Source organism: Benincasa hispida, chromosome 12 (assembly GCF_027475165.1).
Source record: "Benincasa hispida cultivar pf3 chromosome 12, pf3_genome.v1.1, whole genome shotgun sequence".
Taxonomy (NCBI): Eukaryota; Viridiplantae; Streptophyta; class Magnoliopsida; order Cucurbitales; family Cucurbitaceae; genus Benincasa; species Benincasa hispida.
Window position 1 is genome coordinate 15,200,515 of NC_143489.1, and position 13,656 is coordinate 15,214,170.

The following is a 13,656-nucleotide window of genomic DNA, read 5'->3' on the forward strand; positions in this document are numbered from 1 at the left end:
AATATTTAGATACAATTGAATTTAAAACAAACATATAAATTAATCAAAAGTTAGTTAGATAAAATCAAATTTGATAATGAAAAATAAATTCAAATATAAATTGGAGAGAAAAAACAGTAAGTTTTTGTTTATTCTGATTAAAAAAATTGATAAATAGTTTGATAAAATCTAATTTGATAATAAAATATAAATTCAAATATAATTCGGGGAGAAAAATTAGAAAGGGAGTTCATTTATTTACAATTACACTGTATTGATAATTTTATTTTCATAAGTTTCAACAATTATACTGTATTTATAATTTCATCAATCACAAAACCTATGAAAGAAGCCTAACTTGTTTGTAGAGGTATAGCAAAAACAGCAAGATTGCAAAAGTGAATACTCATTTGTTTGTCAAAAAGACAAATTAATGATATAATAATATAATAAGATGATAATGAATAAAAGATAATTAAAAAATACAAAAAATACAAAAAATGATCAAATTTAAATGAAATATACAGTTTATTAGATGATCATATGTATAAAATATTTCGTAAAATCCTAACTAAAATAAAAAAAAAATAATCTAAATTTAGAATAATAAAAATGAATAAATAATATAAAATCTAAAAATGTATTGTAAATTAAAATCTAAATGGTGATAAATAAATTAAATATTAATTAATTCTGAATATTTTCGAAAAATAGTTAAATCAAATAAAAACAAATAGCTCATGTGAATCAATTATGGAAGAAAAATAAGGAAGAGATTGGCTTATTTTAAATCAATTCGTGAAGTAGTTATCAAAATCTAATTATAATATTAAAAATAAATTTAAATTCCAAAAGAGGAAAAAATGAGGAAGATATTGATTTATTTTAAATCAAATCTTAATTGTAAAGCCATAGTAAAAAGAGTAGTTTATTAAAGAAATCTCAAGAAAACCTAAATCGATAAAACCTTTGTGTAAGTAACAATAGTTATGGCTATGGAGCAACAATCCAACTAATTCTTGTGCAATCAACGCATACCTATTTTTTAGGAAGTGATATTTTTTTTCCAAACGTTAAAATAATATAAAAAATAGTATATACAACTAATTTCTTAAGAATGTGAGAAATATACAACTAATTTATTAAAAATATATGTATACAATTATGAAAAATAACATAGAGTTTTGAATAAAATATATGGATAAAAGAAGTGTTAATAATATATGAATATTTCAAATATAAATTTGGTAGAAAAATCTGGATATTTTATTAATGTGAGATAAATTCGAAAAGTAATTATGTCAACTACATGAGCAAAATTAAGAGGGCAGTTATGACAAATATCAACTATTAGCATGTACCACCACCCTATTTTCTATTTTGGAATTACATTCTTATTCTTGTACGGTTTTATCATTTTTTCAGAATGAAACCTCAAATTCCACTTAAATTATATTGTGGGTATAATTTTGAATTGTAAACTCCTTTGAGCACATTGGTCATGAAAATGCAAGTTCAATTTTATGGTCTTGCATCATCTAAATAAATTTTACATTTCTTTCTTTTTTACTCTTTTTGAAATACATATAATATCACTTCTTTAAAAATATCACACCGAATTTTCAGTTTTTTTTTTTTTTTTTGTCGTGTTCTTAAAAATTTTGTAGTCTACCAAAATATTTTTAACATATTATTTGTGGAAAAAAAAAACTCTTATAAATACATCAAATCATTGTGTGATGTTTATTTTATCTAATTTATAATTTCTATAAAAAAAACAATATTATAAGTTCTCGTGATTTTGATTAAACATTAAGGAAATTTTTATTTAATAATTAAACACTACAATTGAAACTACATTTTTTTTTCTTTGTTTATTCAAGCAGTACTTTTTCTCCTATATTCTTATAACTCTTTTTGTTGCAGTGATTTTTTATTTTTATTTTATAAAGAAGGTGTTTAAATTATTGTTTTTCATACTCATAAAAAATTATACTCTATAAATAAATAAATAAATATAAAAAACAACAACATTGTAATTTCTCATGATTGTGGTTAAACATTAAGGAGAAATTTAATTAGTAATTAAGTACTATGATTGAAACGACAAATTTTTAATTTATTTTTTAAAGCATGGATTCTTTTTCTTTATTATTACAGTAATTTTTATTCTATAAAGAATGTGTTTAAATTAGTGTTTTTCATATTAAATTTTTTTATATATATAATCACCGAAAAATAAAGATATTATAATTTCTTATCATTGTGGCATTAAGCAGAAATTTAATTAACAATTAATTAGTACACGAACTGATTTTTTTTATTTTATAACTTAAAGCAATAATTCTTGTTCCTATATTCTTAAAACAATTTAAACTTAGATAAATATCACAAATTTAAACACTATATTTCCCTATAAACATTGTATTTGTTAAAATTGTAATTTATCTATTATAATATAATTAAAGATCACAAGATGATTTGATGTATTTAATAGAGTTTCTTTTCCAAATAAAGTGTTAAAATTGTTTCGGTAGATAAAAGTTTAAAATTACTAATATTTATTTAAATTCAACTTTTTAAGAATATTGTAAAAAACAAAGAAAAATATGGCATAATAATTTTAGAAAGTGATAAAATAGAAAAAAGAAAAAAAAAATTATTTAGATATGCAAGAGAGGTTTTCACTTAAAATTTGTGCACATAATGTATTTAATGAAAAACATTTCACCCTTACCTATTTGTGGGTCCGCTATTCTGACAAAAGTTCACCATTTTTTAAATTTGCAGTCAAAGTTGGTCTTGGATGCGTCTCTTTATGAAGACAAAAAATTTACATATTTTTGCTAAATATTTTGGAAAGTTCTCGTTTTTTCCCTTTTTTTTTTATTATTAAATCTATAACATTCAATTCATTGTAATAAAGATTATATCACTTTCCATATTGTAGCAATATAATATCAATCTAAGCATATCCCTCATAAATTTCGAAAACAAGAGAAGGGCCATTCATCACAAGATATTAGAAATTAGTTTATATTTTGTTATAAGTTTGTTATACAGGTAGTTAAATGGTTAGTCACTGTTGTAATTATGCCTATTTATAGGCCTCTTTTGGTTAATAAATGATATAGCAGATTTATTTACTCTGTTTTAATATGGTATCAGAGCAAAATTAAAACTCTTTGACTTTTCGTTTTCCCTCCAGCCACTCTTTTTCTCGTGTCTTTTCTTCTTCTCGGGCCGATCTCGCTCCCCGACCTTTCGAACGCTAACATTGATCTCACTCGCCTCTGTCCACAGTGTCGAGCGAGATTTTTCTTGTGATTTTTTATCTCGCTCCCCGACCTTCCGGACACTAACACTGATCTCGCTCGCCTCCGTCCACAGTGTCAAGCGAGATTTTTCTCGTGATTTTTCGTTCTCCTTTTTCATCCAAAACGATGATCATGACCAGATCCGACGACCTAACCTCATCCGGAAACTCCACCTCCATGGAGAATGTTCGAGCTTCCCCATCTTCCATTCTTGAACAATATCAGAACCCTTATTTTCTTCATCCCTCAGACAGCACCAGTCTTGTGCTCGTTTCTAATCTTCTTACGGAATCGAATTACGACTCGTGGAGTCAGGCGATGAAGATCGGGCTCAATGTCAAGAATAAACTCGGCTTCATCAATGGTGAAATCCCTCGACCTTCCGGTGAGTTACTCAGTTCTTGGATCATATGTAATGGCAGTGTCACTGCGTGGATTCTTAACTCTCTTTCCAAAGAGATTTCTACTAGCATCAACTTCTCCGATTCCGCTCAAGAAATTTGGGCTGATTTGTAAGAACAATACCAGCATAAAAATCGACCAAGAGTCTTCCAACTACGCCGTGAAATTTCCAACTTATCCCAAAATCAAGATTCTGTTACCACATACTATGTCAAGCTGAAAACGTTGTGGAATGAACTCATCTCCTATCGCCCATCTTGTTCTTGTAGAAAATGCACTTGTGGTGGTGTCAGGAACCTACAGACTTACTTCCAAACAAAGTATGTTATGGCTTTCCTCATGGGTTTAAACGATTCATCTGCTCCTATCAGATCTTAGTTGTTACTAATGGAACCAGAACCATCAATCAAACGGGCCTTCTCTCTAGTTGCACAGGAGATTGACCAGAAAGCTTATTCTTCATCCTTTGGCAATGCGATATCTTCATCTAATGCCACTGTCCTCCTTGTGAAAAATGGTTCTTCTGCTTCCCACCAGATTGCTCCAAGCTATTCTCACAACACCAATCAAAACAAGAAGAAGGATAGACCAATCTGCACCCACTGTAATATTCAAGGGCATACTGTTGATCATTGTTACAAACTCCATGGATATCCACCAGGGCACAAGCTTTACAAACCTCCCGAATTAGCAAGAGCAGATCATTATGATTCTTTATCCTCTTTAACATCTGAACAATGCCAAGGCTTATTGGCTATGCTCCAGTCCCATCTCAACAAGTCCAAAACAGCCACCATAGCAGCAACGTCCAATAAGGCAGATTCTATCACTCCTACAGCTCACGTTGCAGGTATTTGTTCCCTTTCTGATATATCTTCTGATCAGTGGATACTTGATTCTAGTGCATCAGCTCATATCTGTCATAATAAGGTCCTATTCACTACTCTAAGACAAATTAAACTGACAACTGTTACTTTGCCTAATCAGTCTCAGCTTCTGGTTGAATTTGTTGGGGATATTCAAATCAGTACATATATCATGCTACACAATGTGCTATATATATCAGATTTCTATTTCAACTTAATTTCCATAAGCTCTTTAACTTCCTATCTACCCGTCATGGTCACTTTTTTTAGTGATTTTTGCCTCATTCAGGACAAGTACTCTTTGAAGAAGATTGGCAAGGCTAACAAATGGAATGGATTATACTTATTGCAAGCATCAGGTGATAAGTCCTTACATTCATTTTCACATACTACAAAACTTATTTGTTCTTCCACTACTACTTTCTCTACTTCTACTTGGCATAATCGGCTTGGACATCCATCATATAAACATCTTAGCTTCCTAAAAGACATTTTACATGTAGACATGGATAGTACTTGTACTAAATGCATGATTTGTCCTCTAGCAAAACAAAAACGACTGTTTTTTCAAAGCCATAATAGACTTGCTGCTCATGCTTTTGATCTTATACATTGTAACATTTGGGGCCCTTACAATGAACCTACTCATGCTGGATATCATTACTTTTTAACACTAGTTGATGATTATTCTCGGTACACTTGGGTTTTTTTTATGAGGAACAAAAGTGAAGCTATTAGTATTGTCCCTCGCTTCTTTCAGTTGATTGAAACTCAATATGGTTTTTCCATAAAAGCTTTTCGATCGGATAATGCACCAGAACTGGCCTTTACTAATTTTTTTACTGCCAAAGGTGTTCTCCATCAATTTTCTTGTGTTGAATGGCCTCAACAAAATTTAGTAGTAGAAAGAAAACATCAACATTTGTTAAATGTCGCATGATCTCTATTATTTCAAGCTAGGTTACCTATCTTGTTTTGGGGAGAGTGCATATTGACCGCATCTTATTTGATCAACCGTATTCCATCTCATATCTTGTCCTGGCAAACACCTTACTATCGTTTGACTACTGAACATGCTGACTATACTTCACTACGAACTTTTGGTTGTCTTTGTTTTGCCTCTACTTTACCTTCTCACAGGACCAAGTTTCAGCCTCGGGCCATTGCCTCTGTTTTTTTGGGATATCCTACTGGCATCAAAGGCTATCGCTTATATGACATTGAGAAGAAGAAATTCTTTATTTCAAGGGATGTTGTGTTTCATGAAGACATATTCCCTTTTCATCAAATCAATTCTCAAGCAGAGGTATTTGATCCTTTTCCTGATCTAGTTTTACCATTATCACTTCCATTTTCAGGTGATTTATCCAGCAGTGAAGCCTCTTCATCATCCGCTTCTGCTACTCCTGAGCTTTCTGACCAGCCTACTTCATATGACGTTTTTCAACCTACTGCTCCCTTTGCACCTGCTGATGATGGTGCTGCAGTCACTGATCAGCCCCATCTGTCTTTACTTGACAATTCTTCTCACTGTCGCCGCTCTACAAGGACGACTAAACCACCCTCATATCTCAGGGACTATCATTGCAACCTCCTTTTACACAATCATTCTCAGCAAACAGTTACTAAGTATCCTTTGCAAGCTGTCTTATCTTATGACAGACTGAATCCTATCTATAAGATGTTTGCCCTCAATATCTCATCCGCATATGAGCCTCAGTTTTATCACCAGGCTGTCCCTCATGAACATTCGCGCCAAGCTATGCACGATGAACTTCTAGCAATGGAAACCAACCGTACTTGGTATGTTGTGCCCTTACCTCAAAGCTAACACTCTATTGGATGCAAATGGATATACAAAATCAAGTATCGTGCAGATGGGACCATTGACCGCTACAAGGCACGGTTAGTAGCCAAAGGATACACGCAGCAAGAAGGCCTCGACTACATTGAGACATTTTCTCCTGTTGCCAAGCTTGTTACTGTCAAAGTACTTCTTACTCTTGCAGTCTCAAAAGGTTGGTCTCTACTTCAACTAGATGTTAATAATGCTTTCTTACATGGTGATCTAGTTGAAGATGTATACATGGATCTACCCTTGGGTTACAAGCACAATGTTGTTCACAAACAGGGGGAGCATCTTGTTTGTCGCTTGCATAAATCCATATATGGCCTTAAGCAAGCATCACGCCAATGGTTTGACAAGTTCTCAAAGGCACTCCTTCACTTAGGATTTTCTCAGTCCAAGTCCGATTACTCCTTATTCACTCGAGGTTCTGCTCAATCCTTTGTTGCTTTGCTTGTTTATGTTGATGACATAGTCATTACCGGTGCTTCTTTACCTGTACTACATGAGATCAAAGATCATCTGCACGAGACCTTCAAGCTCAAAGACTTAGGGTCTCTTCGGTATTTCTTGGGTCTTGAAATTACAAGATCGTCTCAGGGTATTCTTCTATCACAACGAAATTATACATTGCAGCTCCTAGAAGATCATGGTTTGTTGGCTTGCAAACCGGTTCCTCTACCTCTTGATCCGGCTTTAAAGCTCCAATTTGATGTTGGTACCCTCCTTCCTGATGCAACATTGTATCGGAGACTCATTGGAAGACTGCTATACTTGACTATTTCTCGGTCCGACATAACTTTTGCTGTCCATAAGCTCAGTCAGTTTGTTGCTCAACCTAGACAGCCTCATCTTGATGCTGCCATGTCCTTACTTAAGTATTTGAAAGCTTCTCCGGGCCAAGGTATTCTGCTACAACCTGTCCACACATTTCAATTAAAGGCATATTCTGATGTTGATTGGGGATCTTGCCCTGATTCAATGAAGTCTATAACCGGTTTCTGCATCTTCTTGGGTGATTCCATAATTAGTTGGAAGGCTAAGAAGCAATCTACGGTATCCTGTTCTTCTGCCGAAACTGAATATCAAACTTTGGTTGCTACTACAAGTGAATTGCTATGGGTTGAACAACTTCTTCATTAGCTTTCGATACCTCTTATTCATCCCTCTTTAATCTATTGTGATAATGAGGTTGCTGTCCATAATGTTGAAAATCCGGTTTTTCATGAACAGACGAAGCACATTGAAATTGATTGTCATTTTGTCCGAGATCACATTGTTCATGGCAATGTCAAACTTCTTCCCATCCGATCTCACTTACAGCTTGTTGATATCTTCACCAAGGCTTTGCCCAACACTTTGTTTTTCTCCTTGCTATCCAAGATGGGTATTCTTGATATAACCACACCATCTTAAGGGGGAGTAGTACAAATTAGTTTATATTTTGTTATAAATTTGTTATACAAGTAGTTAAATGGTTAATCACTGTTGTAATTATGCCAATTTATAGGCCTCTTTTGGTTAATAAATGATATAGCAGATTTATTTACTCTACTTTAATATGGTATCAGAGCAAAATTAATACTCGACTTTTCGTTTTCCCTCCATCCACTCTTTTTCTCGCGTCTTTTCTTCTTCTCGGGCCGATCTCGCTCCTCGACCTTCCAGACGCTAACACTGATCTCGCTCGCCTCCGTCCACAATGTCGAGCGAGATTTTTCTCGTGATTTTTTATCTCGCTCCCCGACCTTCCGGACGGATTCCTCCAATAGATATACTTAATAAGTAAAATATTAATATAAGTCACCTAATTTGTAAAATCAACACTCTACCAAGAAATAAGCGAAAGGAAACCAGAAAAGGCATAAGGTGGCTAATTTCCTGAAAGGGGGGAAAATCGAGAAATTTGTTTTAGGAACAACCATCTTCGTCACTCCTTCATCACTCCATTAAAAACTCCATTTCATTTCAGCTTTCAGTTTCTTTTTGCTAAATCTCAACTGACGGAATTATCAGCTCAAGCTACAAGGTACAGATCAATATGAAACAAGATACAGATCAAAGCAGATGTTCTCCTGATATGAAAAAACTCCATTTCCAAATAGCAGACAGCACCATAATACATAGAGCATCAAAGCACCCAAAACCCTGGCAACCCCGTTCCTATAAAAGAAAATGACTTATTAAATCAAACACATTGTTGTGTCCAGCAACAGTATTGTGTTGATATCGTCGACGAATAGTATGGTTGAGCGTATAAAGCATATACCATAATTTTCCTCCAGATGCCTTCACGTATGACTACAACCGACCAAAGTGCAGAGAAACTCCAAGCTCATGTTTGCCTAACCAGTGATGAGGTAGTCAACCATAATGGCCAGCCTAAAATAGCACTTTCATGTTTCGAGAGGTATGCATCATTTAAACTGCCAAATTTACAACTTGATGTCAATGCAAGTTTCAAATAATAATAGACTTGTACATTTCCAATCTTGCATTGTAGCTCCTTAGGGACAACAAAAGAGAGATACTTACTAATCAACATCTGGCGTATCCAGCATATCATTCCATTCCTCTCCCTGTTCCACAGAAGGGACCACACAAGCTACAGAAGCCGAATCTTGTACACCATCGACCTAAAAGAAAAGGGTACAAATAAATAGTTTGAAGATCAAAAAGGCAATAAATTTTCTGGATAGATCAACCTTTTTCTATAAATATATTGCTCTTGATTCCCACTCATTTTATTCTGATTCTAAGCCTTAGCAACCTGAAAGGGCAATTAGAATTCACCCAATAGACTCCAATTGAAAAATGGCTGCAAACAAATAGATTATAACAATCACGTTGCCCACTATCTACCACAGAAGAGTATGGAGCTCTTGCATTCTAAAGAAAATAGAACTTACCTGTTGAGGATACGAGCCATAACCCGAATATGCACCATAAGCATATAAAGATGGATCTTGTACAACTCCATACCCATAAGCATCATAAGTCCCTCCATACCCATAGTAAGCGCTCCACTGGTTCGGATCAACTTGCTGACCCCAAGTAGCCAAGTCCTAAAATTTCCATTTCATCAGTCTACTCCATAGAGTGAATAATAGTTCACACTATGAACATTACACACATTATTGTGGCTTGTGAGAGCTCGCTCATATAAAGATAACATGCATAACCAATATTTTTTTTACCAAGAAGTCATTTTTCTGTACCAAAATACCTGTTTTTCCAAGCTAGAATATATATAATAATATATTATAGTTTAGGTAAATTATTGTGTCTGCTATAGGTCTGTAGATGATTTTGTCTGTTATACTTTTGTGAGGTAAGCCCCATTCCCACTTCCCAGACCTTTTCTTTAGATCCTATTTTTGTACTAGGGTGTTTTAACATTCACACACACCACACACAAACAAAAACAAAAAACAAAAAACAACCACAACAAGAAACAAAAAACAAAACAAAACAAATTTCAGAGTACTGAGACCAAAATGGTATCTTAATCAAAAATTATTTACTAGGATGAAATGAGGGCCATTTTTTCCCTATAGATTAAATTTCAAATTCGCTGGCTAAGTAAAAGGCAATGCACCTAATGTTCTATACACAAACTCCTCATCGTGCAATCAGAGTTCTGTAATTTGAATCCAAGTAAAAGCATTAAATTAAAAACCACATAATAACACATCACATTCAGAGGAAAAAGGATTTCAGTAAATCTAGAAAAATATTTGTAACCACATAATTACACATCACATCCAGAGGAAAAAGGATTTCAGTAAATCTAGAAAAATATTTGTTCTGAACTGCAATGGGAAAGGTCAATTACCTGCTTGGCAGCCGGATTTCTGCCCCAAGAAGTACGAACTACTTGTTGACCAATTATCTTTCCTTGCATCTTTTGGATGGCTTCTTCAGCTGAAGCCCTGCATGGACCCGATACAGAGAACATATTAAATCCAAGCCAAATGTTCATGTGAAATAAGAAGTCAATAACATATCTTTGAGAATCATACAAACACAACAACTTTCCTTCTATTCCACGATTTTTTTTCCCCACTTGAACATTATTTTTATTCACAACCTTCTGTCAAGGCATAGAAACAGGAGCAAGCAGAGATGCAATTTACACAACTTACATCAATAAAATCAATCATGCAAAACACACCTTGTCCCAAACTGGACAAAACCACAGCCTTTCCCGGCAGGAATTTTCACATAAGCAATCTCACCAAACTGCAAAAAGGTTTGCTTCAACTCCTCCTCTGTAATATTCGGATCCAAGTTACCAACAAATATCTGCGCAAAGCACAATATATAAGAAATGAGCATAAAAACCAGAAGAAGTAAAACTGTCACTTGACACTTGACTTACTGTTGTGTTATTTGCATCATAATCTGCTGGAAGTGCAGGCACAGATGTAGTGTAGGCTGGAACTGGGTACATTGCTGAGACAAGAAGCACATTGAAGAACAAGTTTAAAGATGGAAAATTATCATCCCCTCCTAAGATTTTCTCATAGGCGAAGGAAAAAAAATACTAATGACAATAAATTCTCTTTCATTTGAAATTTGGACCATTAGGATTGATATATCAATGGAATATAATGGTCACACTATGAACATTACACACGTTTGGTATAATTGTATTTTGACATATACATTAAATATGCATAACAATTAACTTGATAAGTTTTCATCATAGATCCAAGAGCACTAATTTAGCCAATATCTACTAAAATTTCAGAAAGATCATTTGTACCTATGAACTCCTAGCTCTAGGTTTGATGATGGGGAAAAAGGGAATCCCTTAGAAATGTCCAACAAAGAACTTTCATTGACAAAGGTGAAATTCAAATTTTAAAGCCAACAGTTTCATATCTATGACTACTAGCATAGATAGGAACCATACCAGTTTCATGTAAATAGAAAAACTCGGATGAATAGTACAAAAGATTGTACTCACTCTAAAAAGATTAAAAAAAAAAAACATGAGAAGTGATCAAATGAATAAATGAAAAGGCACTACTGCATACTCATTATTCATTACCTTTACCTAGACTATATTGCTGCTGAACACCAATGGTTTTTTTGGGCGTTGCTGCACTAATACGCATAGGCCTAGTTGAGCAATAAACACCATTCATTTCTGACATAGCTCGATTCCTTTCATTTTCATCAGCAAATTTAACAAACCCATATCCCTTCGAACGTCCAGTGTTTGGATCAGTCACAACTTTAGCACCCCTAACAGATGGATATTGCACTCTAAAAGTCTCTTGCAACAGATAGTCTGTAACATCAGGAGCCAAATCCCCCACAAAAATAGAGTGCTCAGGGCCAGCATCGGGGCGCCTTTCTCCAATTCCAAAGGAGGCCCAATTCAATCTGAAAGTTTGCTCCGTTCCAGGCATCTGAGTTCCATTGTATGTCTGCAAAATTCTTTCTGCTGCGGCATGAGATACAAACTCCACAAACCCGTAACCCTCAGGCTGGCCAGTGATCTTATTGCGAATAATTTTAATTGAAATTACCTGTACTAAAAAAATGGCATAGTCAACAAATAACAGAATAGTCTCTTGTCTGAATGCAGCTAAGAGTTACAAGCTCTTAAATACTAGAATACAAACAACACGTATGGGCTGTTGTAATATAACAAGTTAACAACAACTAAAAATAACTATCATTTTATATATTGGGTTTTCCCCATTCAGTGACATGAAAGGTCAAAAGAGAGGCTCTCCCTCTCTCTACATTTCAGATATCTGTAGCAATAGAGCAAAATACAAACACTTCCTAATTTTATACAGCCAAATTCACTTCCAAACACCAGAAGAAAACTAACCACTTTCAGGAGAAATTATTCGGAAAGGCCTAACTAAAAGTAGAAAACATCAAAAATCCACCTACAAACATCTAGTTTTCATATAAACAATTGTCATCAGCTTGAGCAACCGGTTAAATCCTAATGGGTCTATGATTAAAAACATCATCATTAAACACCAAAGTAAGAAAAGATTTTAAGAAAAATTAACAAACAAACCTCGCCAGTGTGAGCGAAGCAAGAATTAAGGTAAGACTCATCTACCCAGTACTGCAAATCCCCTATCCAAAGTGTTCTAACTTCCTCCACCGTAGTTGGTTGATGGTGAGTTGGTTGACCTGCCAGAGTTGCCATCGTATCTATTGACGCATTATCTTATTGTTTCGGTTAATTGACTTGCCGATGTTATCGGGAACTTTGTAAGATTGTTTCTACACTACGTATAATGCTCCGACTTCACCGTCTCTGTAAATTGATCGGTGAATTCAAAGATTCTGGGGTGAAAAGTTTGGTGATAACTGAAGAGTTTATAAATTACAATAGAAACATAAACAAGTGGAGAGATTTGAAGAAAACCTGCGGATTCTTGGCACTTGCCACTGCTAGGGTTTCGTTTTCGCCTCGCACGACGGTGGAACTCCAAAGTACGGTTAAACACCAATTTCTTCTTACGTTTTCATTTCCTATGTTTTTATCCGCAATTGTCCCCTTCATATTTTAGGTTATGGATTTATGATTTAATTTAATCTAAAAACTTTCAGTTTACATTTTTATTTTATTTTCTTTTTTTAAAAAAAGTTCTGTAATTATATTTTTAGTTATTAACTTAATATATTATTAAATACATGAACGTAAAGACGATTTTTTTTAAAAAAAATAATGTTATTTTAACATATATCAACAAAAGTAGGGTAGGATTGAAAATATTGACAAAAATAAGTTTTTAAATCGTGTACTCGGTACACAATTACACCCTAAATCGTGTATCCGGTACACAAGTGCCTGTTGATCTGGCACGCGCCGACTGCCAATGTGATAGTCATGCAACGTTGATTGAGGTAATTGTGTACCCGATATTTTTTCCCTACGTTGTTTTCCAAAGCTGAACTTAATGTGTAGTTTATGGATCCTGATTTATTTGTTAGATTGAATCTAGAAATATATGTATATGTTTTGTTGGGCTAATTTTGTCTAATATAGTTTATGAACTAAATTAGATTTTGTTGGGTTGATTTTGTTGGCTATTTTGTTATGTTTGTCTATTTGTTGGGCTATTTTTTTAATTATTAATTTGTTGGATAAGTATGCATTTATTGGGTTGAATCTAGAAATATATGTATATGTTTATAAAAATGAAAATTGGTTCATATATATATTATTTTGTTTGCATTTGGGCTGATTTAAATGTATAATATT

General features: G+C 33.9%; 2 protein-coding genes across 24 annotated transcripts; one reads left to right on the forward strand and one right to left on the reverse strand.

The window, feature by feature from the left end:
* Positions 1 to 3,428: 3,428 nt before the first annotated feature.
* On the forward strand, positions 3,429 to 3,812 carry LOC150031799 (uncharacterized). Its single transcript, XM_090308284.1, has one exon. The coding sequence runs from the start codon at positions 3,429 to 3,431 to the stop codon at positions 3,810 to 3,812; it is 384 nt and encodes a 127-aa protein (XP_090164410.1).
* Positions 3,813 to 8,315: 4,503 nt separating this feature from the next.
* LOC120067698 (RNA-binding (RRM/RBD/RNP motifs) family protein) lies at positions 8,316 to 12,984 on the reverse strand. Of its 23 annotated transcripts, none has more exons than XR_016525251.1 (11): positions 12,817 to 12,974; positions 12,460 to 12,705; positions 11,467 to 11,950; positions 10,792 to 10,865; positions 10,585 to 10,715; positions 10,246 to 10,342; positions 9,320 to 9,475; positions 9,116 to 9,180; positions 8,946 to 9,046; positions 8,680 to 8,836; positions 8,316 to 8,573 (listed from the first exon to the last, which is right to left on the reverse strand). XR_016525251.1 is itself a non-coding variant. In XM_039019236.2 (9 exons), exons 2-9 carry the CDS (start codon positions 12,592 to 12,594, stop codon positions 8,746 to 8,748), a joined length of 1,269 nt encoding a protein of 422 aa, XP_038875164.2. In that variant the 5' UTR covers positions 12,595 to 12,705; positions 12,817 to 12,974; the 3' UTR covers positions 8,316 to 8,745. The 23 variants fall into 23 exon arrangements, 4 of the variants coding, with proteins under 4 accessions (XP_038875164.2, XP_090164258.1, XP_090164259.1 ...); XR_016525244.1 differs by having other exon boundaries at positions 9,116 to 9,228; XR_016525255.1 differs by having other exon boundaries at positions 11,473 to 11,950; positions 12,817 to 12,959.
* Between the last annotated feature and the right edge of the window lie 672 nt (positions 12,985 to 13,656).

Bases quoted from the DNA above. Each gene is read 5' to 3' on its own strand.
- LOC150031799 (XM_090308284.1), top strand. From the start codon at position 3,429: ATGACCAGATCCGACGACCTAACCTCATCCGGAAACTCCACCTCCATG.
- LOC120067698 (XM_039019236.2), bottom strand. From the start codon at position 12,594: ATGGCAACTCTGGCAGGTCAACCAACTCACCATCAACCAACTACGGTG. The intron at 10,343-10,584 runs GTGTGTTTTGCA...GGGTCCATGCAG, and splicing joins TTTGTCCAGTTTGGGACAAG to GGCTTCAGCTGAAGAAGCCA. The intron at 9,047-9,319 runs GTAAGTTCTATT...CTTTTCTTTTAG, and splicing joins ATGGCTCGTATCCTCAACAG to GTCGATGGTGTACAAGATTC.